The 25,966-nt window shown below is 37.9% G+C and overlaps 1 protein-coding gene across 1 annotated transcript; it reads right to left on the reverse strand.

Moving 5' to 3' along the window:
* Positions 1 to 2,181: 2,181 nt before the first annotated feature.
* On the reverse strand, positions 2,182 to 25,925 carry tbl3 (transducin beta like 3). Its single transcript, XM_056251694.1, has 23 exons — positions 25,766 to 25,925; positions 25,579 to 25,630; positions 25,179 to 25,274; positions 24,448 to 24,495; positions 24,221 to 24,362; positions 23,076 to 23,160; positions 22,775 to 22,945; positions 22,608 to 22,683; positions 22,395 to 22,491; positions 21,890 to 22,101; positions 21,658 to 21,799; positions 16,677 to 16,735; positions 16,435 to 16,541; positions 13,763 to 13,898; positions 13,335 to 13,565; positions 11,898 to 11,968; positions 11,561 to 11,717; positions 9,050 to 9,108; positions 6,064 to 6,167; positions 4,456 to 4,527; positions 4,212 to 4,370; positions 4,014 to 4,107; positions 2,182 to 2,804 (listed from the first exon to the last, which is right to left on the reverse strand). The coding sequence occupies exons 1-23, from the start codon at positions 25,795 to 25,797 to the stop codon at positions 2,447 to 2,449; spliced, it is 2,760 nt and encodes a 919-aa protein (XP_056107669.1). The 5' UTR covers positions 25,798 to 25,925; the 3' UTR covers positions 2,182 to 2,446.
* Positions 25,926 to 25,966: the final 41 nt, after the last annotated feature.

Raw genomic sequence — 25,966 nt, forward strand, 5'->3', positions numbered from 1 at the left:
TTTTTCGAAGAAAAAACTTTTCCATAGTGGAAAATATAACTTGTACCTTTTGGATGATTGTGGAAAAACAATCATCCAAATCAGACAGATCAGGCACAGAAAATGTATTACAATCTTCAACAGAATATTTATCCAAGATTTAGGTCTTTCTTAGTTTTTTTTTTTTTTTTTCGAAGAAAAAACTTTTCCATAGTGGAAAATATAACTTGTACCTTATATGCATTGCATATCTTGACATATTATACATTGTACACTCTTGAGAGAATTTAATAAAATGGTTGTTCTAAAGACTGGCATTTGTGGAGTTTTATTTTCTGCAGGGGTCATTGATTTCAAATCCTGCTCTTGGAGGACAACCTTCCTGCAGAGTTTAACTCAAATCCTAATTCAATACACGTTACCGTTAATAATTACAAGTATATTATTACTACGGTTTTAAATCGGGGGTGTCTACTCTTGGCGCCATTCTCCGTAAGTGGATTACTCCGTTATCTGGATTTTACTGTTGATGATTTTACATGATCCAGGATTGTTTGGTTCGCCGAAGCTCATCCCGGAGTTGCTGCCATGGCAACAGGTCCGTAAACTCAAACCTGCTCGGGAAAAGGCTTATGTCGTTTTGGTCGCTTGGCTGTTTCCTCATAAAGGTCCAGAAACGCAAAGTTTTTCGTCAGGTGTCTTTTTCAATATGATGTCATTACGTTGTCTTGCCAAGTTGCCACCAGCCATTCGCTGCATAGCCGATCATGGTTTCGAGTATCGATATATACTGCCCTTTCCAATGAACACAAGAACGTGCAGTACTCTTGTTTAATCCAGATATTTTAATCAAATCTGCAAATTCGTTTGAAGAAACCAATTCGCCAGAGATCAGTTATCACGATTAGTAGATCTGGCATCTGTCAAATCATCTTAGATGTATTATGCAAGGTACAAAGAACGGACCCCTGTTCTTGGAGGACAACTAAACTGCAGACTTCTCATGAAACACACCTGAACTAGCTTTTCAAGGTCTTCAGAAACACTAGAAAAGTTCAGGCAAGTGTGTCGGAGCAATTCAGAGCTCAACTCTTCAGGAGAAGAATTGGACACCCTTGACTCTTAAACTAAGGAGCTGGCTTCAGTTTTTTGCATGTGTATTTAAATAACCAAAGTAAATAACCAAGACATTTAAGCATTTTTAAAATAAAAACCGCAAACCTGATTAGATGACTGTCAGGCAGTCAAGGCTGTACAGTGTTTTAATCTGGCACAATGAGATAAAGTGACAAATGAGAAGCTAAATCTCAGTGTAAATCTGGGTATTTTTTTGCGTAACCAGGTGTGACTGAAACAAGTGAAACGTTTTATTTGTTTCTTGGTTTCTGGCAACCTGTAGCCGTGTTTCAAAGCGAAATGTCATTGGTCAAAAATCCTGATCTGCACAATGGGACAGCATGTTCTGAGTCGCTGCGTTCTCTCAGAGAGAACAGACAAATTACGTGTCCGTGTAAACTCAGACATTAATGTAGAATGCAAACATCAAGATCAACTCAAGAGAGAGAGGTGTAGTTGGTATTCAGTAAAGAAAGAAAGAGTATTGCATACAAGCTGCATCCTTACTAAGCTGTGCGTCACACATGCGCACTGTGTATCCAACACTTGCAGCAATCTGGGATGCCCAACATTCAATACTGGTTTAAGCAGTGCACACACACACCTCACTGTTTGCACAAGATACTGAACGTTTCAGAAAAACCGATGCGGGAACAAGCCACATCATTAAAGGACTCAATACGCACTATTATAGCAAGAGAATGAAGGGTCAAGTTTGTTTTTGGAAATGGTTGTTTTAACAGTGCTAGAAGTTCAGTGATGCTCTGAGAGTGAGATATTTAAGGCACGTTCTGTGATGAACACAAGTTCTGTGGAATGTGACATTGTCCATTACCACAGAAAACACTTATAACAAACATAAAATAAAGTACAATGTTAAAAGTTTCAATGGGTTTCAAAAAAGTATAATATTTTGGTTAAATTACTTTTGGGTAAATTATTTTTGAACTTGATATGTAAAATTGGCCAAATCATCCAAAATTAGTGGTTTTAATTGGAATATTTATTACTATTCTTAAATGTTGCTCATTGGCTTCCAAAAAAATAAAAATAAAATAAAAATAAATGTAATTCGATTGACAGACCTCAACTTAATTCCAACAGAGAAGGTGATACAATTTATTTTTCTTTTCCAAGAGATGTGACCATTATTTATTTGAAGTATAACAAAAATACATGAAAAAAAAGTCTACGCATTTTGCAATTGGTGTGGTGATACAAACAGGAAACCCCTATTTTTCAGCAACAATGTGTGTATGAATCAGAATATTCAGAAAGACCAGAAATGGTCCATCAATTCAATATACAATACTGAATAAAATGGCTCTTGATTGACAGCTACAGCAGCCAATCATCTTATAGTTGCTGTTTCGCAAAGAGCAGAACCTGTAAATTTGTTGGGCAGAGACTTGGTGGAAATTTCCATGACTTCATCTTCATCTTCACTCTCCTCACTGGACACATGACCTTCCTCTGCCCCGCCATTCACCCCGTTGGGTTTCTTGAGATTCACATGAGCACTTTTAGACGTGCTGACACCTTCATCAAGAAGCTCCACACTGTTTTCTGAATCCTCCAAATCTTCCTCTTCCTCATCATCTTCCGGTTGCTGCTGAGATGCTTGAGTGTCTGTCATCTCCATCGGTTGCTTGTCTATGATGATTATGGACTGAGGACTGGTATCCATCTCATCATCGTCTAAGTTCACACTAGAAAACAAAAACATAAAAGCAGATTAACTGTAAAACGTGATATATTGAATAAACTTTCAAATGAATGACTGGGGATAAAAGTGTTGATAAAACATATTACCATGTTTCATTCAGATGTCAAATGCAGTTTAAACACGTTTACTGTCACTAGACTAGCTGTAGTTAATAAAAGTGTGTTAAACTGAAACCGCATTTTAACTTTTGGCAGTCTTCATTTTCAACAAGTTCACAGGAAAAAGTGTGCAATTGAAGAAACTTTTTTTTGAAGACTTTACAAAACTACCTTACATACTTCCGAGTGAGTAAGCCAACGGCAACATCAAGGACAAATGTGGTCAAATGTTTGACAAGTGAACTTATTAAGATGTTCAATGGTTCTTTAATAAGTGAAAGGAATGTTTAATATTTGTTGAAAGAAAGTCTGGAAGAATGGTGTTGATTTAAACCCACTTCCTGGAAGATGAGAATTGAGCAGTGACTCATGTCAGACACTCAATTCTACAGAACTGTAGTCAGATCATCAAGGAAATAAACAATGTTTTATTGTTTTGCATTCAACTTCACTCTGATGATGTCTATTTAAAAAAAAAACTAAAAAAAAACTTGCTGCCTTGTTGCTTACTGGTTTAAATCAGTGAGAATCTAGACAAGTCCCTGTTTTTGGGAGCATAAAAAAAAAAAAAAAGGCGGTGGCAAATCTGTTTGCTTGGAAAAGCAAAAGTAAGAGAACAGTTATTTTCTAACAAGATTGATAATTTTGATAATTCATACCCATGGCACAAACATACAGGACTAGTTTTGTACCAAAGATTAATACCAATATTTAGGGGTCATGAACTGCATTTTTTTTTATTCTTTCAATATATATTTTTTATGTTCTATGTGGTCCACGTTTTTTTTTTTTTTTTTTTTTTTACATCAAAAACCATTGTAGAACAGGCAATTTTCTATCCTGTTTCTGATAGACAATTGAGCTTGGTTTAAATAAAAGCTGTTTTTTTGGACTAACAATGAAGTTTTGAGTTCTGAAACTTGCAGGATATTTGTACAGTACAATGCCCTCTTGTATTTCAAAAGATCAATGACATTTTGATTTCCTCAATTCATAACCTCGAGTATGAGCAATAATGCTGATTCTTCCCCAAGCAAACGCTACTAATAATTTAATGAATGCACTACCGCGAAGTTTTGGGAACTTGTTTTTACCTCTCTTTACCACCTGTGATACGCATTTTCTGCCACATGTAATCCAGAAACATTGAGGCCTGCAGGAGACGGCCAATCCGCTGCATGTGTCTCTCTGCGGGAAACAGGATTCGAATGTATTACATATTTGAATGGAAAGGTCAGAAAGCTCTTTAGAAACACCATGTCATTGTGTGTGGGTTAGTTTGGATAAAACACCTGTGTACGGGATGAGGCCCTCCAGATGAGTACGAGCCCCCTGATACTGCAGCATCTCCTCAGGGCTCAGGTGTGTGAGCAGCACCTGCAGGATGGCCTGAGCGTCCAGACAGCTGCGCGAGTTCGTGTTCCACACCACACAGTAGCGCATCACCGACTCTGAACACAACACACAATCAGGTAAGGCAGTCACAGTGAACCCGATGACCTTCACTAGTGCACTGCACAGACACACGGCGTGTACCTTTTTGATCCTGACGGAGTTTCAGGAGGGTCTTTTCTAGCTCCTGCATGCCATCCTCCTGCTGCCGAATTTCTATGAAAGATTAAAGGAAATAACATAACATGATTAATTGTGTGTGTGTGTGTGTGTGGAGGGGCATCTTTTGGTACCTCAATTCGATTTAAATCGATTCCTGAGGTCACCATTCAATTAAAAATCGATTCTCGATTTTGAATAAAATTTCGATTCAATATATCTAAAGATGTGATTGTAGTTTACTATTTTGTGTTACTTTTTTGACTAATAGGTCTAGAAGAAAGAAATCTCACTGAATTAAAACTTTTTCTTCCCATTTTAGTCAACCTAATATTATAAAACAAATGCCATTTAAGCTGACTGAAATCATAACATGCACGACTGACTGTCTTCTGTCATAAAGCAAGCCCTGAGACAAACAGAAAAACTAAATTCCTTGATACAAAAATAAAATAAAAACTTTTGCAAATATACAAATGGCAAATAAAATGAAAGTAGAACAAATACAATAGAAAAAAAATATATATATACAAATTAAATTAACTAAGCTTTTCAGGTACAGTAGCCTAAGTTTATTTAACATGTTTTAAGAAATACTGTATAGTCTGCACTGTTTTATAAAAAGATACACACACACATACACACAGTTGTGGTCAGAATTATTGGCACCCCTGGTAAAAATGATCAAAATGGCTGTAAAAAAAAAAAAACTGCATTGTTTATCCTTTTGATCTTTCATTCAAAAAAATTTGCTAAAAATCTAACCTTTCATTGATGCATCAAATAAAAAAGATTAAATAATAAATAAAAAGTGTACTGTTAAGTTGTGCATTAATTCAGTAAACAAACTGATATTAGTCAAATCTAAACAATCCATTGTCATAAAAAGTACATTTCTAGTATAAATTTCTTGTAATCTTCAAAATCTTTCTTCTTTAAACAAGATAAAAGATAACCAATAAAAGCCGGTTCATATGCACAGCGTCATTCACCTTGAAATCATATGATTCGATTCACGTCTTCTGATTGGTTTGTGAACATTTGCTGGCAAAGGAAAGTGGCATTTAGAGGTTTCTGCCAACGAACCGGTATTTCCGAATGGGCTGAGGATGGGATTTAGTGGTTTTGAAACGAAAGTATTTGATGAACGTGTACTGCGTGCGGAGAGCGTTCGCTCAACATGCTTTTTTCTTTTTTCTTTGATGAATAGAAAATGATGAATAGTCAGATCTGCATTTATTTGAAATAGAAATCTTACATAATAGTGACATGGATTTGGCATTTCTTAGGTTCAGCCAAAGTTCAGCCAAAGAGCAACGCTGGAATTTCTTAAGGAAGCGTTGTTGAATATAAGACAATGAGTAATAATACACCAAGCATCATCTTACACAATCATAAACCATCATAAAAAAATAGCCAGTGTTTGAGTTACAACATTCAGGAAATAAAGCGGTGGAGTGTCTCAGATTCCTGTTCATGGAGTATAAATGTGGATCTACCCGATTGTATCCCAAACAATCGGAGTGGCCATTTAAAAGAAATGCTTTTGGAAAGTAAAGCTGGCTCCATGCAGGGAAACAAAAGAGAAAGTACCTCTGATGACTCGTAAGGCAGTGTGCGGCTGATCCAGAGAGATGGCGATGCCCAGAGCCTTCAGGTACTTCTTCTCATGAAGTAAATTTGACAGTTCCTGCTGCCTGCGAAGATGCCACAAAATCTATAAGCACTCAAAGGGATATTTTGTTTTGGAATGACAGACAATAATAAGCAATACTTTCCAAAACAGCTATGTAAAAGCATTAGTTCATCCAAAAATGAAAATCCTGTTGTCATTTACTCTCCCTCATGTCGTTCCAAACCCTTTCATTCATTTTGGAAGCACAAAGATATTTTAGTGAATCAGATACCCATTCATTGAAGGTCCATCCAAGCCAAATTTTGATGTTTCAAAAAGTTTTATAAGGAGATCATAAAAATGAATCGAGTGGTTTCATCCAGTTAAAGGGGGGGTGAAACACTCAGTTTCAGTCAATCGCAGGGCCGGAGTGGGACTAATTTTCAGCCCTGGAGTTTCATACCTTAGACCGGCCCACTTTAGTTCCCGACCGACTATATTCAAATAATGTAATTAAACCCTCAGTATATAAGTCTGCAATAGTGCACTGTTCTGTACAGCCTTGTAATTCATTGTATTTTTAAAATATATAATTTTCTATTCAGTGCAATAGCCGTACACAGGGTTTTATAAATACAAAGGTCCCAAAAGTGATCTGGGTTCGGGGGCATATTATTTTTCCACTGTCATTGGCAAAGAACATGTATATCTGTGTTAAATAGGAATCCATTGTAATAAAGTTATTATCTTTCTGGGCACAGTATGCAATATTGCTCTTCCTGCTCTCCTCTCTCATCTCCTTCTCTCATTCTTCTTTTGGTTACCTTTGATTGATACAGTCTTTGCAAACTGATTATTTATGTCGGTCGTTTAAAACTTCTATCGTAAAACAGCTGTTTAGTTTAGCCACTTGCATCTTATCTCGTGAAGCGTCGCGTTGGGATTCGCTCGCGCTTCTGTGAACATACATCCCGCTTGCTTCGATCGGTCATCTCAAACATTTTGCGATTGCCGACGAGCGGTGTTGAGTAGCTACTGAAGCAGATCCGATGAGGTCGGTTATCGTCGCAATATGCGAATCATTGCAATTGTTCGCACATCTCTAACAACTGACTTTTTTTGTGGGGCTGCGAGAAAATAACAATAAAAAAACAGTGGGGCTGCGCTGTGACTGGAGCATTCAACCCAGTGCCATGACAACACCGGCCCTCCTGGCCAATAATCCAGACCGGCCCACCGGGAATTCTCCCGGTGCTCCCGATTAGCCAATCCAGGCCTGGTCAATCTCATGTTAATATTGAGTACCTATAGAGTAATATTGCATCCATCATATCTCCAAAAAGTCTTTAGTTTTATTATATTTATAAAAGAAAGATAGGCTGTACCGAGTCTCTCCGGTGGGTGAGAACCCGAGCGGGTGGAGGCGTGCCGTGTGGGCGGAGCTAAATAATCACGAGCGCGCGAAGTTTTAGAACATTTGTGTCTAATTGTGGTTTATGAAGACATGATTTGGTTTTACAATAAACAAACAGACACCTACAGTAGCCACCTAAACAAATGTATTTAAACAAACACACAACATACATCGCATGCTCCATAGATACATTAACTATTCGTGATCATGTTGTTTAGCCTACTTGCTGTGCTTAAGTTACACGCCGATAGACACACAGATATTTGAAGCAGTTCTACTCACCGCCTGCGGTTCCAATGCAGGACCGTTAACCTTTAGTGTTGGGACTGCTCCATCCTTGAGAACTAAACGATTAGCAAATCCGGCTTCGAACTGGGCCTTGTTTATAAAAAAAATCATCCTCGAAATGCATGGAACAAACAAGAACACTTGCACAACTGTGTTGATGTTCTGGAAAAACAAACTCCATCCACTGGTCCCTTAACGCTTGATTCTTTGGGAATCTGTGCAGTGTTGTCTTGCCTTGGCAACCGAAAACACACTTCTTTGGTGACATATTGCAGCGCAGCCGATGCACAGCGCTTTGATGGGCATAGGTTACGGCTATCGCTCTACAGCTGCGCGCGCGCCCTTCCGAGAGAAGTGCCCTTAGGACCGTATAAGGACATTCCGGCGCATCTGACGTCATACTCGCCCATACTCGAAAAAAAACTTTCCGAAACTTGTGACAACCAGGAAGGAGTATTTTGAGAACAGAAACACTCAATCAAACGTACAACTTAATTTTTGAAACTTTGTCCATGTTTAGCATTGGGAATCCAACTCTTTAACAGTGTAAAAAACTCACTATGCATGAAATAGCATTTCACCCCCCCTTTAAGATTTTGCTCTCGTGCCAAGAAAGCAAGTTTGATCTTCCGCTGACCATATTTGATCTGTTGTTCACTGATCAATGTTTATATGTGAATCTGTTTATCATATATAGTGATGCATTAGAAGTCTTGCATTAAAATGCTTGATTCATATGGATTACGTTTGCTATGCCTTTATGAAGAGAGAGAGAGAGAGAGAGAGAGTTTGTTAAAAAAAAGCATCTCTTTTGTTCAATTATTATTGAAAACAATCCAAATATGCTTAGAGAGAAATATCTCAGGTTTTATTAAAACATCTTAATTTGTGTTTGAAATCACGATGAATGGAAATCACGCTGGTTTGGAACGACATAAGGGTGAGTAAATGACAGAATTTTTATTTTTGGATATGGACAATAACTTTCATAGAACTCCACTAATAACTAATATGAGCTTATCAGAATGGAATCAGTGATGTATAAGCTGATAAGCTGCCGTGTGTCAAGAATGGACGAGCATGGAAACGAAACGTACACCTATAAAGAGCTTTAAGGGTTCAAGAAACAATGTTTTGTTTCAACAACAGGATTGGTTTTGGCAAGCGATAAAATGTTATAACATTTATCCTTGTCAATCTTTCCTCAGGTATCTTTCTGCCTGAACGCATTTGTTTGTTACATAAAGCAGGCAGTGACTTACTTAAGGACTTGCTCTTCTTGTTTGGCTTGCTCCTCCGCCAGCTCCACTTTAGTCACATCCTAACCAGAAAACAAACAATTGTATCAATACTGGCCTGTACGCATAGACAATTGAAACAAATACACATCAACCATGACCAACTTACAATCATTATAGTATATAGAAGTGTTTTGGCTAGAATGCAACTTATTATTACACCAGAGTTTTTGGGAGCATGATAGTATAGATGAGCATCCAGTTTCACATAGTTATATGTACAGCAGCAGCTTGCTAATTATAATGATAATAAGGAATTATAGGTTTGGCCACATATTGTGTATTACATAAGAATGATTAATCCTCCAGTTGGTGACGCAAGCACTCATGACTCGTTAAACAATTAAAAATTCACATTTGTCAACGTCCTCAGGAATTGTGTTGTCAAAAATATTGATATTTCAATATGTATCGATACTGAAATATCTGAAACGGCTCCAAAACTAATTTTTTTGCAGTATCTATACACCGATACAAGCTGCGCATTCTTGTTCTCTCTTCACTCTGATGACGGAGCGACACACTGCGCATCTTCTCACTCACTCGTCTCATTCGCTCTGGTTGAATAGTGCTTGTATTGCGCATGATTTTAGTTATTGTCGCAGGTTTCATGCTCTCACCAAAAGCACGTTTTGGTGAGAGCATGACACCGATCTATACAAGTGTCGCGCACATAAAGCCGCCTCTCAAACAGCTCGCGAGAAGCAAAGTGACTTATGTTTCATGGCTTATTGCACTAAAATGGTCAAATACATACAAAATTATGTCCAAATGCCCATCTTGCCAAGTATTTAGGGAAACATAGTTGAGAGAAACCGCATAGTGTAAAAGTGCATATCAGAGATGTTCACAAGTCTTTCATCTGGAGTCTTTATCAAGTCTTGGAGTCTTGTCACGAGTCCGAGTCGAGTCATTTAGTGCCTTACAAAAAAATTAAAAACTCAAAAATCCTATAAATATTATAGCAAAAAGACTATTTAAATATTAACCCTGCATGTTCTGCTTGTCTCTGTGTGAATGAACGGCGCAGACGCGCGGTTTCATTTAACGTTACCTCACTCAGACACACACACACACACACTGAGGCACGATCGAGTGACGCTCGCGCTGTTTTCAGTCTCTGCTGCCTCACGATATGATGACATGATTCATGATTCAATTCATCTCCGAGAGTCACTTCATGAGCATTTTACCGTTTCATTTGAGAAAAACTATCGTCATATCATACACGCACAGAACCTCAAAGGTCTTCACGGCAACCCGTCAAAATAAAAGTTCGGTTTAACTTAAAGAAATTGACAGAAATAATTATATTAGGCTACTGTACAATAGATTTAACTATATCTCCATTCATTCAAGATACTACTACTACTAATAATAATGTGTGCATAGAAGGTTGCTTATTTTTCACTTGATTTTTTTTATAAGCAATATTTCTCAATATCATCAATATTTTCGTTTAAACAGCATGTAGCCTTCAATGCTCTCATAAATGTACCGTCATAAATAATAAAGTCATTGAATTGAAGTGAATATTTTTTTTCAAATAGTTAAATTGGAAAAATAGTTCAAACTGATTTTGCCGTGGTACCGAAATTGGTACCGAGAACCGTAAAATTTTAATGGTATCCGTACCGACTACTGGAATTTTGGTACCGTGGCATCCCTAATTTGTATTATATAGCCCAAAAATATGATCTTTCTATTATCTGTTTTGTTTGTAGTAAAGGTCCTAAGATTTAAGGGATAATGTAAATCCTGTACAAAAAGCTTGTTACTTTATAATCTACTACAATGTATAAAACAATCGTCCTGGCAAAAAGACAAGTAACGCAAGTAATATATTCAATACAATTGCTAAGTGGACACAAGATGGCGCCAATCGTGGTTTGTTATACAGCGGCGTTGTTATTGACGACAGTCATTTTTCTGAAAATATCAAACCTCAAAATGTTTACTTCAATAGAAAACTGTTATCTTATATGTTAAGATATGCGCTTTAAGTAATAAATGGATTAACTATCTCCTCTCTCTCAGAGACATAGGCTACATTAAGAGAGAGAAAAGCTGCATATACTTCGAAAAGATCGATACAAGTAAAACATAGTGCTAAAAGTTTACAGGCTAGATTTTATTTGTGAATGTTTTAAAAACAGAAACACATTTTCTCCAGGATTCTTTGAACATTTAAATAGTTTGAACGGTAATGTAACTAAAGAAGATCAATATAAATGCTAGAGATATCTGCTTCATCATCATGATTGTGTTGAATAGCAGTACATAATAATCCAGGAATAGTGAACTGGAACATATTCATCATTCATCATGATCAGTGCCAGTGTAAAACAATGGGCCTTTTCTCTTGCTACGGGAAACTGACTGTTTCAGCACAAGATGCAGTTCGCCTTCGGTTTCATAACAGTGTTTTACCACCCTGCTGAAAGCGTCTGAGCTGAAACTGTCAAGTGGACTGACCTTCCACAGTGTGATGGTGGAGTCGGCTGATCCAGACACCATCAGGTCGTCATTGCTGCTGCCATGCAGAGCCCACACTTTGTCCTGGTGAGCATCGAATGTTTTCACACACTCGTTCGTTTTTATGGTCCACAACTTCACAAGTCCATCAGATCCACTGAAGAATGACAGAAAAAGAGTTGGGTCACAAAGGCACATGTTTGGTCCAGGCACAAACAAATTCTCTATGTAAACATCATAAAATCTGTGCAAATATTCGCATTAATATGAACGTGAAAGTTTATATAGTTGAACAGTGCATGCAAACTGCTTGGACCAGAGATAGTAGATAACCTACCTAGACACTAGTTGAGTTCCTCGACTGACAAATATGATCTTTAGCACAGATGCATCATGTCCCTCAAACGTCTGCAAAGAAAAAACAGAAATCATTTTAATCTACTTTATAAACTTCTGTTTAAACCGGACATCAATATGTATGTTTCCATCCACCAATTTGTATGCGAATTTTGGGATATCACAAAAAAAAAACACTGAATGAAAAAGCCAGGATGTGCATAAACTCAAAAAATCTGCATAAACAGGCGCGTAATTGAGGCTTTCTAAACACAGTTCCTAATCTACTATGATTCAAAAGAAAGAAACTAAAGAACACTAAAGAAAGAAACAAAAACATTTGCCTACACTATCTTTTATCAAAATGTATTAATTCTGTCTCTGAAATCACTTTCCTATTCAGATGATGCCCCTAAGACTAGCTATTTGGCACCACTGGTACTGTATGTAACACTCATTTTACTATCCAATTGGATAAAATCAAGCACCATCTTCGATGTTTTGCTTGGAAAACCATCAAATATAATGGGCTGCAAAAGCAGTTTCATGTTTACATAATCCGATTTGCCCATGCAACACTCACCACTAAGATGCTAGGGTATTGTGGGAGGTTGTCAGAACATTGCCTGGTTATTTAACGATTTATACACAAACAACAATATTTTATATCTTATTCTAAAATGGACAGGGAGCCAATTTAGAGACGCTAGTACAGGGGTAGTTGATTCATGTTTCTTTACCCTCATTAAAAGCCTCGCCACGGCTTTTTTCACCGATTGTAATCGAGACAAAGATGCGGCGGTGATGCCACAAAACAGAGAGTTACAGAAGTCCAGCCGTGATAGAATAAAGGTATGGCAAATTATAAAAACAAGCCATTTGTCAGTTAAATAAAGGTTCAAGAGAAATAACTAAATCACAGATTCTTGATTTTATTGAATTTTACAAAAATGTCCCAACTATTCTGGAAATGGGGTTGTATATGTTTTTATTAAGCCACCAGCCTCCATTATTTCAACTTATTTTTGAATAACCATGTCTAACAGCAGAATTCCTGTTGATTATGCAAGAAATCTCCACCAATCAGAGTATTGCAACAAGAAAATCTCACTCTTTAACTCCGCCTACTCCCATGAAGCACATGCTTCCCTACGCTCCCAAACTATTTGAATATTTGTTTATGTGTGCATATTTTGCAATAAAAATGATTGTTTCTATATACGTGATCAACATCAAAAATCAATAGTTTTATATTTCTCTATTGTTTTTAATTTGATTGTCATTTGCGATGCTTCATGGGATTGTACTGTATTTCTCTGCCTCATTAAAGCCGTTAAAATCAAAACTGACAATCCTTGTTTCATTTTAGCAACTGTTGCACTCTATAGAAATCACATAGCAAACTCAACAACACTTTAAACCTGAAAGTGTAAGTTACCTTGAGGCAGCTGAATTCTTGGAGGCTCCAGATCTTGATGGAGCCGTCGGCTGAGGCTGTGGCCAGGACCTGGTCCACAGGAGAGAACTGAACACACCAAATACCTCGACCATGACCTCTGAAGACGCCTAGCAGACTCATGTCAGCCAGGGACCAGAGTTTAGCTGTGCGATCCTGAGAGCCAGAGGCCAGCAGTTTGTCATTGGGAGAGATGGTCACACTGTTCACATCCTTCAGGAATATTACAGGAGACAGAAACACAAAATGACAATCATGTGTGAAGCATTATATATATTATATATATAGAAATGATGGTTGCACAATAAGAATGTGCATTTAACAAAAAGATGTGCTGTCAAAACACACCTGACAGATTTGCTAAACACATTTCTTGAGTGAGATTGAACGTGACGAGGGCAAAGACCCACCTTGTCATGAGCTTTCTCAGTGAGTGTTGCCGTCATCAAGGCCGGTTCACATCCCACGGCTGGAAGAGGGTCGGGCAGTTCCCACACCTTAATAGTGCAGTCCTGACTGCCTGACACCAGGAAGACTTTCTTTAACCTGCATACAGGAACAGTGAATCAGGTGTACGAGTTAGAAGAACTCAAAAACTAACTCTTATTTGCACAGTAGTGTTGTCAAAAGTATAGACTAAATTTAAAAAAGGTGACTATGCCAGCATTTCCCTCTAGCTGTTGAACGGATTCTCAAACACCTCTGATTGGCTCAACATATACGTCTGATTGGCCATTGCGTTCACCCACTGGTGTTATGAAATGGATAGTTCTGGTTTTTAAAGGGATAGTTCACTCAAATTTCTCATCAATTTCTCACCCTGATGCTATCCCTGTTGTAAATGGCTTTCTTTCATTAGATCAACACAAACAAAGATTTTTAGTCTCTGTGAGTCCATATAATGCAAGTGAATGGCCGCCGCTCGGTTGAAGCTTGAAAAACCACAAGCAGCGATGGTGACGTTAATCCATAAGACCCCAGCGGATGAATCAGTGTCTTCTGAAGCCAAACGATAGGTGCAGGGCCAAAAATGAACACTCGCCAAGCGCCAAATGAGAGTAAAAATCGGCGTTGGCGAGTACATGAAACAGTGTCATTCGCCAGTTGGCCGGTAATATTTTTTATGAATTCTAGCAATGCAATGTAAGAACATGATTGTAAACAAACGTGAACGACACTCGGGACAGTTGACTGGCCAATGCTGTATCGTCACAAAAGTTTAAGCCTTGCCAATTAAAATATTCAAGAGCAAAAAGATGCGAAAGGGAACTCAATTCATTTCTCGCTATGAGGAAATTTTTCTGTGCACAAACATCCGAAGCACGAGTGTGAACGCCAAGCCAACCAGGACTAAATGTATCATTTTCGGTCCGGACTAAAAGAACAAAGAGAGAACTAAGAGTGTTGTGAAGTTTGCACGAAAGTAACATCGCCACTTCTAACGTCAACTTCACAACACATGTCACAACCTCCCTCTCATGAACACTCAAACGACAGTAGAAGACCGAAAGCAATGATTTATCCTCCTGAGACCCAGAAAAAAAAAGTTTTTTGAATTTAGTTTTTTTCCATGTCATCACACTGTTTAGAGCACAATAAACAAATGGTAAAAAAAACATAATATAAAATAATATTTTATTCATACGTTATGCTATGTCCTCTGTAGTGGACGCCAGGACTAAGTTGTTTAAAAAATAAAATGACATGAAATTATATGTATAGGCAAAAACAATGGGATTTTTTTTTCAATCACCAATACATTTTGGGGTTTCAGGATTTTTTCAACCAAAATTTGTATAAAGATTATTCTCAACTATGTTATGAAAGAAATAATGGAATGAATTGATACACCATTTTACTTTTTGCAATATGTGGGTAAAATGGCCATAAGTTAATATTCCCATTCAATGCAATGTATCTATACACTGTATCTAATTTGCACATTAATGTGTTCTGGGAGCAACATTTAATGAAAGAATAAAGGGTAATAATTGGAGTAATAATTGGCAACATTTTAATAATAATATCTAACATTTCATAGGAATATTGATGTATAATTTATTTCCATATTCACTTGTTGTGTCTCCCAGAATGCCTGATAAACATGATTTTAGTCCTGATGTCCTCTACAGTGGACACGTTTGAAATCAATGCCCTGTTCTGTAACAAAGTTTTTTTTTTTTAAACCCCTTAACATTTTCCTGAGATGTTGTTTTATGAAATACAATTTGAAAAGTAGTCCCATTTATATTATAATTACACTATATTATCATATTTCCATAAGAATGCTACATTTGATCACTAAATTAATGTCAGACATTTTTAAAGACCAAGGAGAAGTTGTTTTCATGGTGAAACCTCCAAACATTTGGTATCTCTGAAAAGTCCTGAATGTGCTCTTTACAGGACACCCAGGTTGTGTCATGTGACATGTATGATGTCAGAGAAATTCACTAAAATATAATGTCCACTACAGTGGACAAAAGTCTATTCTTGGGTCCCAGGAGGATATAGTTATAAAAATAGTATTTGTCTTACACACACCTATCGTTTGGCTTCAGAAGACATTGATTCATCCGCTTGGGTCGTATGGATTACCGTCACCATCGCTGCGTGTGGTTTTTCATGCGTCAACCAAGCGGCACCCATTCAATAGCACACGCCCATATAATGCCATTGAATGGGTGCCGCTCGGTTGACCCTTGAAAAACCACACACAGCGATAGCTTATTTTCCTAAAAATCTCAATTTGTGTTTTCCTGAAGAAAGTAAGTCACGTACATGCATTTTTGAGTGAGCTACCCCTTCAAATCTGATTGAATAGATCATGTTCTAAGGTGTTGTAAAATAGCAAATAAGTGCAGCATAGCTTGACAACCCTAGAAAAGTTCATGAACTTTATTAAAATGGGCAGGTTTTGTAATTATTTGATTTAAACGTAAAAGAGCACGTTATCAGTTTAGCAAAAAAGTGTGTCAATCATTTAGGAAACAGACCTACGATAACGCTGCAGGTGTTTTGGCACAGGTTTTGACTCGTCTAACTGCTATGTGCAGTGATATACCGGCGGCTGAGGTCTGACCTGGAGCAGGCGATAGAGCCCACGGCATTGGAGTGTCCGCTGCCCTGAGCCACACACTGCACGTAGCCGCTGTTCGGATCCATCTTCCACAGCCGCAAGGACTTGTCCTGCGTGAAAGGTTACACAAACCTGTTGTTTTTCCATGTGTGGGGGCGAAGCTTTGCATTCAGATATTTTGAATGCCATGATATGCTAGTGAAAAGACACGGGTGCAGTTTTCTAAGAAAAAGTAAAAGAGTCACCTTTGCACAGCTGGCGAACATGGAGCCTTTGCGCAACACATCAATCGATAAGATGGTATCTGCAGACAGATAATCAGAGCAATACATCAGCAGAAGACAGGGTAATAGTGCTCTACTCATCGACGAGAATGTCAACAATGTAGACTGATGACTCAAGAGGTGCATGAAGTATACGTTCAGTGTGACATTCCCTTTTTAATGTTTTTACACCATTTATGCAGTTTACAAATCTGGTATGTAGGGCTGCAACTAATGATGGTTTTGATAATCTATTGACTATTTTTTAGGGATGCACGATGATATCGGGACAACATCGGTATCGGCCGATAAAAGCTTAAAATGACCATCATCGGCATCGGCCGGTATGAATATTTCTGCCGATGAGTCTTGCCGATAGGGTGGCGTGTTTCCTATGCGCACGTGACGACCGCGAACGAAGCATGAGCGCCAGCAACTTAAACTCCAACTAGGGGTGCGCGTCTCACGCGGTTTTTGATCGCGGACGATTAAAAGGTCTCCACGATCTGCTTTTGAAGAAAAATCATAGTATCGTGCCTTCGCGCCTTCATCTCAACATACTGTACAACGCGACGTACATTCACATCACATCACATGTAAACGCAGAGGTAGATTTACAGTCACGGGACACTGCAATTCACAAAAGTTCATTATTTGCATGTGCGTCAAAGTCTTGCTAGGTAAACATGTCATTCACGTGCTGATGCGCTGTTCTAACATCCGCTTTTCTCAGCGCGTTAAACCCGACGCTCACAGGAACTAAAAGCCTGTCACAGCGCCTGCACACTGGACTAATCTTTCGAGTCTTACTGCGCTGATACTGTCAAATACACACAAGGTTTACATAAACAAAGTTGGTTATGTCTGAAGTGAAAGCAAACAGAGAAAATCTGCTTGTCAAATGCGTGTATATTAGACGCGTCGCGTGCAGTTCTTAAAGAGACAGTAATAATATGCTGCCGCATGTCCTTAAAGTCCCTGTAAAGTCAAAATTAAGTATGTGTTCTGAGGTTGTCACACCACATAAAAACTTGTTATTAGCCACCCAGACAAATTTGCATGATAGAAAAAGCCGGCAAGTACATAAAATAAGCTATCAAAATCTTGAAAAAATGAGCAGTATTCTCTGCTCTCAAACGCTGGGGGCGTGTCCGCTGGCTGCGCTGAAACCACGCCCACTCGCGGGAAAGCTGCCGACGGTGATATTAGCTGATACCAAAGACATTCTCTGCTGATACTGCTTTCGGGACGGGGAGATGAAGGCTGAGGCGGGAGTCGGTTCGGCCCCATTTACCAGTAACAGCGGATTATCAGTGAATCCCAGTTGTCTCCGACGAAAGTTTATAAAACTATCCCGTGTAAATTGATCACTACAGAGGCGGGTGTTGGCGGTGATCCTCAGCTCTCCATCAAGGTTGGCTCTTCACAAAATTAATCCACTTCATCTTGATGTAATCGTTTTTCGGAAATTTAAATAAAGACACCGACCTGTTTTGTACATGATCGGATCCAGGTAGTAGCCTACGCATTTCTGTGTTGAAGGCATAGCTAGCTAGCAAACTGTAGGCTGTAGTAACTAATAATACTGACAGTAACTCGCGATTGAGCAGTGAACTGATGCGAATGTGCTCTATTGTTAGGGGAGGGGCCAGCCTCAGTGGCCTCAGTGCGTCATCAAGTAGGGGCGTGTCCAGGAGCTCAGGGGCTCCAGTGCGTCATCGAGCCCCGTTTTAGCCCCGCCCAAAAAATCCGGAAAATAGCAATGGTGAAAAACTGTTTAACGGTCTAACTCCACAATTCAGTATTTCACAGTTCACAGTCTTTGTAATATGTTTTAGCAATACATTTCTAACATTTATAATGGGTTTAGAATTTGTTTTTAGAATTGCCTTTACAGGGACTTTAAAGAGATACTGCACCCAGAAATAAAAATTCTGTCATTATTTCCTCACTCTAATGTTGTTCCAAACCTGTATTCATTTCTTTCTTGTGCTTAAATATACTATGGAAGTCACTGAAGTACAGCAACTGTTTGGTTAGCCACATTCTTCCAAATAACTTTTATTTTCAACAGAAGAAAGAAACTTGAGAGAGTAAATGATGACAATTTAAATTTTGGGGAGAACATCCCGTTAATGTTAATAAAACAACAAAACAGAGGAAATCACTCACTGCTCTTGACTGAGAACTTTAATAGAAGCTTTAATAAGCTTTTTTTGCACTTAAAAAATATTAGTTAGAAAATATCGGCATATCGAATATCGGCCAAAATCCTATATCGTGCATCCCTACTATTTTTTGATTAACTGAACCCCCCACCCCCCCAATAATTCATTTACAAATCGAATAACTTAACAGAGCACACACACACACACAGACACACCTATTAACGTGGCCACTAACGCTATGCTTATGACTTATTAAAAATAACCTATTTATACCACATCCTGCTTGAAGTTTTCCTCAAAACAATGAGTGAACAATAAAAATAGCTTTCAGTTCGCATCAGGAAATGTTATGTTACATTTATAGCAACTGGTTAGTGTTAGTTTCAGGGTGGGGCATCTTAACTGATTAGCTGCATTAACTAAATTATCCTTACTTGCACTCAGTTATATTTAACTTTTGTGTACATACTTCTATAGTTTTTAGTAATATTCTAAATTAGCCTTAATTTTCATTTTAATGCTTTCCGGTTTCATTGTAATTTTAGTTTGAGATTGAGTCATTTTGTTGTGCTTTTGTCGTTTTTACAATTACAAAAATAATTCTATTTAGTTTTACATAATATTTATTTCATTTTAGTTTTATTATTTTAGTACTACGACTTGTTTCAGTTAGTTGCCAAGGCAACACTTCTATTTATCAAGTTTTTTTTTTTGGTTTAATTTGTTTCATCTCATATTTGAGCTTTTTTTCCCTTACAGGAAACAGTTTGAGTTAACAATAACACTGCTTCCTTTTAAACCTTGTCCAAGAACAAATATTTGACCAAAATTAATATTTTTGTCTATTTTGTCAGGTTGACATTTCAGACTCCCTTGCTCATTGAATTCTTTTTGCGTGTGTGTTTAACATGGGCTTTCATTTGCAGATATGAATCTAATGATAACTTGTGCTGTAGGAAACACCACAAACAAGTGCATTATAATTGAGATACTATATTTATTAACATTTTTAAATGGTTTATATTTTAATATTTCACATCTTGATTTTAATTTTAGTAAAATAGTTTAGTTTATAATAGTTTTGCATTTTTAAAATGTCGATATTTGTATTTTATTCAGTTTCAGCTATTTAAAAACTAAATGAAAATGAGAAATGTTACCTTGCCAACTAGCTGATGTAAAATAAAAAGAAATTTACATTTTTAATTTGATTTCAGGTAACAGATTTATTTTTGTGGCATTAGTTTTATTTAACTATAATAACCCTGGTGCATACATGCCAGTCAGCGCCGCATCGCACGTCAAGTTCGTCGAGAGCTTTATTCAATCAGTCCATTTTAAATTCAGATTTTGGCCATCTCTCAAATGGGTCAAACCGTAGATATTACCTAAGAAGTTTAAGTAAACACACTAGAAATCTGCTCTCATTCAAGGATGTGCATTTATTGCATGGACGGAGAAAGTACTGACACTTGCAGGATTTCATCTGACGGTACTTTTTATTTAACACTAAAAAGTTAAATAAGCATATAGTCTATCTGTTCCGTGAGAGCAACGGTACCGCAGAACGAGTGTAGCCTCTATATCTATAGACGTTTTTAAATCTGAAAACTTTAAAAAGCAACGAAATTGTCAGACATCCATTAGTGTATGTTAACAGAGGAATCCAACTGAAAAACAGCGCTGGTTGTTCTCTTGATACTCGACGACGGAATCCAATGGCGTGGGCGTGTACTAAATTGATGGAATAATCTCAAAAAAAGCACAACATGGCAGAGATGAAAGGTTAAGCTGGGATTAGCTGAGGTGACGTGACGGCTAACAGACAGCAGACAAACGGCTAGTAGTGACAGCAGTGGTAATCCACCTGTCACTCAAGTGGCCACGCCCTTAATTATGCAGAACTTTAAGGCTTAATATAATTTAAACGGATGAGTTTAAAAAATATTCACCCCCCTCAGAGTTGCCATGAAGGGCAAAATTAGCTATATAGACCAAAACCAATTTTTGTTCCAGGCTGTAAATATTTTTCTCTGCTGTAAAGTTGGGGATTTTAACATGGGGGATATATGGAATTGACTCCCTTTTGGAGCCCGTCTCTAGTGGCCAGTCGATGAACTGCAGTTTAATTCGCTTCCGAGACTGGAAGGTTGCCGCTCGATTTGACCCACGTGTTCAAGTAGGCTTGAAGACTGCAAGTGTGTGTAGAACATTTGATTACCCGATGGGACACACTTACAGTGTTGCAAAAATGCACGAGTTTACAGAGCTTTATTTTGAAATTCACTACTTTGCATTTCAAAACAAACTTCTAAATGTCTGTTCAGTAGTCGCTATGTAACAAAAGACACCATTTAAAAATTGTGGTGCTTTCAATTAAGTTATAAAAAGCACTTGCAAATGTTGTGCAAAGCATACACAACACGCATCTTTGAACAGATAAAATGTGCAACACTGTTTTACAACCAAATTATATGTAACAGGCTATCTAATTAATTTAACTTACAATGGAATGTTTTTCTCGACATCTCGAGATTTCGGGGCACGCGAGATCCCGAACATGATTGGATGTGCTTCGCTTCCGAAGCGGTATTTGAGATAGTGTGGGTTTAGTGGCATTTCTAAGACATGAGACAGTCTTGCGCACTTACTTCCTTTAGCATGCATGCGCTCTCAAGATTACAAGTGTGGGTATTTGGACAAGCCCAAAGTGTTTTGAATGAAAGCACACAGTGCACATTGTGCATCATGTGTAGCGTATCCAGATTGCTGCTGCCCTCTAGTGGCTCACTGACCTGTGTGTCCATACAGAATCTGACAGCTGTTAGTGGCCAACTCAAACACCTTCAGCTGAGAGCTGTTAGTGGCCACAACGATGTGCGTGTCGTCCTTCCCCAGGAACTTCACATCCAAGATATCATCATTGTAGCCCACGAACTTCAAAAGAAGAGATAAACAAGGCGAATGGTTCAACGTCCCAGATACAGCGGACGCTTATGCTGATGCAAGGTGAGCTGTGAGGTTTACCTGCTGCTGCACGGTGAGCGTGGGCATCTGATAGATGAGGATGTTGTGTTCTGCGGTGACTGTGGCCAGTCTGTTGGACTGAGGCATGGGCAGGAGGTGCACCAGACAGCGCGGGTCCAAATCGGCCTCCTCTGTGCTGAGATCTGGGGCATCAGGCAGAGTCTGCGTGAACACACAGCGCGCTGAGCTGGAGTCCCACACTCGAAGAACGCCTGCGGAGAACATCACAACACTCACTCAGAGCCGCACGCAAGGATTCAATATTTGCATTGCACAGGAGCGCCACATTTTTTATTAATGCATGCACTAAAAAACGCCTACAAATAATGCAAAATGTGTATTTTTAAACAACGTTTTCTCATTCATCTTATATTTTTAAAGGGTTTGATCTCGATTAGATGCAACAAAGCAGATTAAAGTGCAAGTTTGCCAATTTTTCAACCAGTGTTGTTTTTATGGGTTTTCATCCGTTTTAAATAAAACCGTTTTGATTTGTAGAGTTTACCTTTGCTGCCAGCCGTGACAAAGTGTAACTCTTCACTCTTCACACCCATCTGGGAGTAATCGCTCGTCCCAGGGAGAAGAACAACACCTTCCACAGCCTGAACATCCACAAATAAGAGAAATCCATGTAAAACACCAAGGCCGTATTTCCAGAGTATCCTGCTTATTTACAAAGACAACAATTGAGCTGCTATAAAGGTAAATGGGACACGACCTCATAGACAGGGACTGTCCTCTTCACCGCCTTCTCCTTCAGGTCCCACACCGAACAGATTTTGTCTCGGCCAGAACTAAAAATGCAGACAGCGCGACTTTATTCAAATTGGACTATTATGAGGACAATGCTTAATGAGATTCCCAAGAAATGTGACGTCCCCCAACCTGACGAGTGTTTGGCCATCAGGAGAGAAGGCCAGCGATGTGACGGCACTGTAGTGGCTCTCCAGAACACAGATGCACTTGCTGCTCCGCAGGTCCCAGATACGGATCCCACAGTTCGCAGAGGAAGAGAAGAGCTGCAGCCTGCTGATGTCTGGGTGAAACTCAACCAAACTGAGAGAGAGAGGCGTAACAGCTTTTAGACATGGCATAACAACCTGTGCCAGTATTACAGCATTACAGAAAGGAATTATAAGGTCTATTAAAGGATAAATGAGAGATCATTACAAAACACTGTACTTACTGTACAACACCAGACGATCCTTTCAGATTGTGTGTGCAGTACTGCTTCACAACATCCCACAGCTTGATGGTGCCGTCACAACCTCCTACAAACAACAAAATTCATTACCCTTGTGAAAAAGAAGCGCCCTTAACTTTTTTCAATGTGCATTTGGAGTGTACTTCGAATACCATTTTTTTAAACTGTATTTTGGCAGATGATATAACAATGAAATAAAAGGCCAGACACTGTCATGACTGTTTCTTAATTAAAAGTTTAATGTTGAAATACATTTGAAAATCATTGTTTTAATTATCTTTTGCTGTGCTTTAAAGAAGTGCACTTATTATGATTTGTTGACTAACGTACTACAGCACATATCAGTACTTGATTATTATTTTAACTGTAGGTATTCAATATTACATTTAATATACTTTTTGTATTTAATATACTCTGTTTGATGACAAGCATAAGCGTTTTGTCCATAGAAATGGGTTATTCACTACTGTAAAGCAACGTGACTGGCTGATGTTTTCCGAGCACAGCGGGCAGACACGACTAATCGATAAGCAAATTTGTTGTCGATTATTTTCATCATCGACAATAATACATTTGATTGATTAGTATTTGCAGCCCTACACGTAACACGCATGCAATTAATTGTCTGAAAAACATTGCATTCTCTTCACACTTATGTTTATTCTTTTACAATACATTATTATAGTAATACTATATAATAATATAGTATTGTTATCTTTTTAAAAGCACGCTAAAGTTATATTTTTCTCAAGAGTATTGCTAAGTAGTTAAAAAAACAAGATTACAATTGAAAATATCTTTATATGAAGATATACAGATTATTTTTTATGCGCAGCTTGTCGGTGACGTACGGCTCTGGGACACTGTATTAAGAATAAAGCGCATGTTTTTTTTTGGGATAAATTCAGCTATTTTTTGTCTCGTGGACTATTTGTGATCATCATTTATGTAAAATATATTTTTTAGGGCAGTACTAAACACAAAATAACATGCATTTTGTATGTTCCCTCTTATTTTGTTCACAGATTCTGCAAGGGGTGTGTAAACTTTTGAGCACAACTGCAGCTGACATTAAAACTGGCGCATAGTGCTACTCGTTTGCATCAAACATCTGGCTTATGTCTGACCTGTCGCCAGCAGGGTGGAGGTGCAGTCAAAGGTCATGCTGGCCACAGGCACATTGTGGATGGCCCTCCACGAGCGAGTGCACTTGTCCTGCTTCCAGTCCCACTGCTTCAAGAGCAAAGCCCTGCTGGCGGTCACCAGCATCTGCAGAGAAACAACAGCCACCAGCTCAGTCTCAGGCATCCTGAAACACCAGACAGTCCAATGGCAGATCACTGAATGAGCTCACCTCATCATCAGGACTGAGAGAGAATGAGGTGATGTCCTCTTGATCATCCTGCTCCGAGAAAGCAAAAAGCCGTATTATGCAGTCATTTTTAGAATAATTTTCCAGAACTTTAATCTAAAAATTTTAGAAAGCAGGTTCAAAATTCTTTTTTTCATTTTGTTGTCAATGTTTTACAATATTATTAGTAATAAAATGTTATAGAAATCAGACCAATGATATAAGAATCGGTCAAAACATTCAGAATATAGAGATATACTATTAAAAATATATATATTTTCATCATGATTTAACAACTTTTTTCTTTCGTCAAATCAATTTATTCACTAATGTAATGTTCAAATAGCATAATATTTTGAGTTTCTGTTGATTAAATCAATCTCTTTCTTTCGTTGTATTAACTTTTTGTTGTTGTTTCAACTAACTGAAAAATTTATGGCAACCAGATTACTTACTTTTTTAAGTTAAACCAACAATAATCTTTACAGTGCAGAAATAAAATTGTAAAGTCTGGCGTATGTAAGTGCTACTGATGAAGATATTTAAAGACACGTGTTAGGCAAAAAACAAGCATAAATCCTTTCAATATGTGTGGAGAAAATTATTTAACCTTAGAAAGAGGCAATACAGTCAGACATTTTATTAAAAAAAGAAGCTTAAAATGTAATTTCCACCACAAAATAGTGCAGTTGAGATGAACATAACATGAGATGGGCTGGCTGTAAAATACTGACCTGCTCAATACTATGTATGATTTTCCCTGTATTGATCTGCAAAATGTTGACTCTTGATCCACATGTGCAGAAGATGTGCTGTTCATCACGGCTTATCTGGATGGAGATACAAAACAAGTCAAACGTGTATGATTATATGATTAATAATATGATTATTTAAAAAAAAAAGTTAACAGTTTATTTTAAGGTGTCTTTGTTGCACTGTAATTATACATTTAGGCCTAAGTACTGAATTATATTAAGTAACAACCTATATTTAGTATAGGGTTTGGTTTGCCGAAAGGTGCATGTATGCATAATTTATAGTTATTAGTTACTATAGTAACCGCATGTAACGTATGTAACAAAGACACTGTAAAATAAAGTGTTGCCAAAATAACTACTAAAAATATGGACATACCTGTACTTTGCCTCCTTTATAGAACGGCTCTATTTTACTGGAGACTGCATAACTAAACAAACAAATGAGATGGTCATAAACTAGTTGTCAAATAAGGTAGTTAACAGTAATCTCAATTTGTCACTGCACATTTCGAATAAGTCTTTTCCATTGAGAACAGTCAGGACATACGACAAACTACACTTACTTTGATTTAAACAGTAGCGTGTGTCCAGCCATGACAACAAACGATGTTTGCGACTTCTCGGGAATAATATGGTTCTTTTAAAAAAGCATATGTATTTAATTCATGCACCTCTTATTTTTACACGCATGGTGCATGTGTTCATTCCAATGTCGCACGAATATGACGTCAAGATTAAAACGCATGCTACAGTGGCCTCTAGTG

This window comes from Rhinichthys klamathensis, unplaced genomic scaffold (assembly GCF_029890125.1).
Source record: "Rhinichthys klamathensis goyatoka isolate OS25496 unplaced genomic scaffold, OSU_Roscu_1.1 h1tg000004l_1, whole genome shotgun sequence".
NCBI classification, from domain to species: Eukaryota; Metazoa; Chordata; class Actinopteri; order Cypriniformes; family Leuciscidae; genus Rhinichthys; species Rhinichthys klamathensis.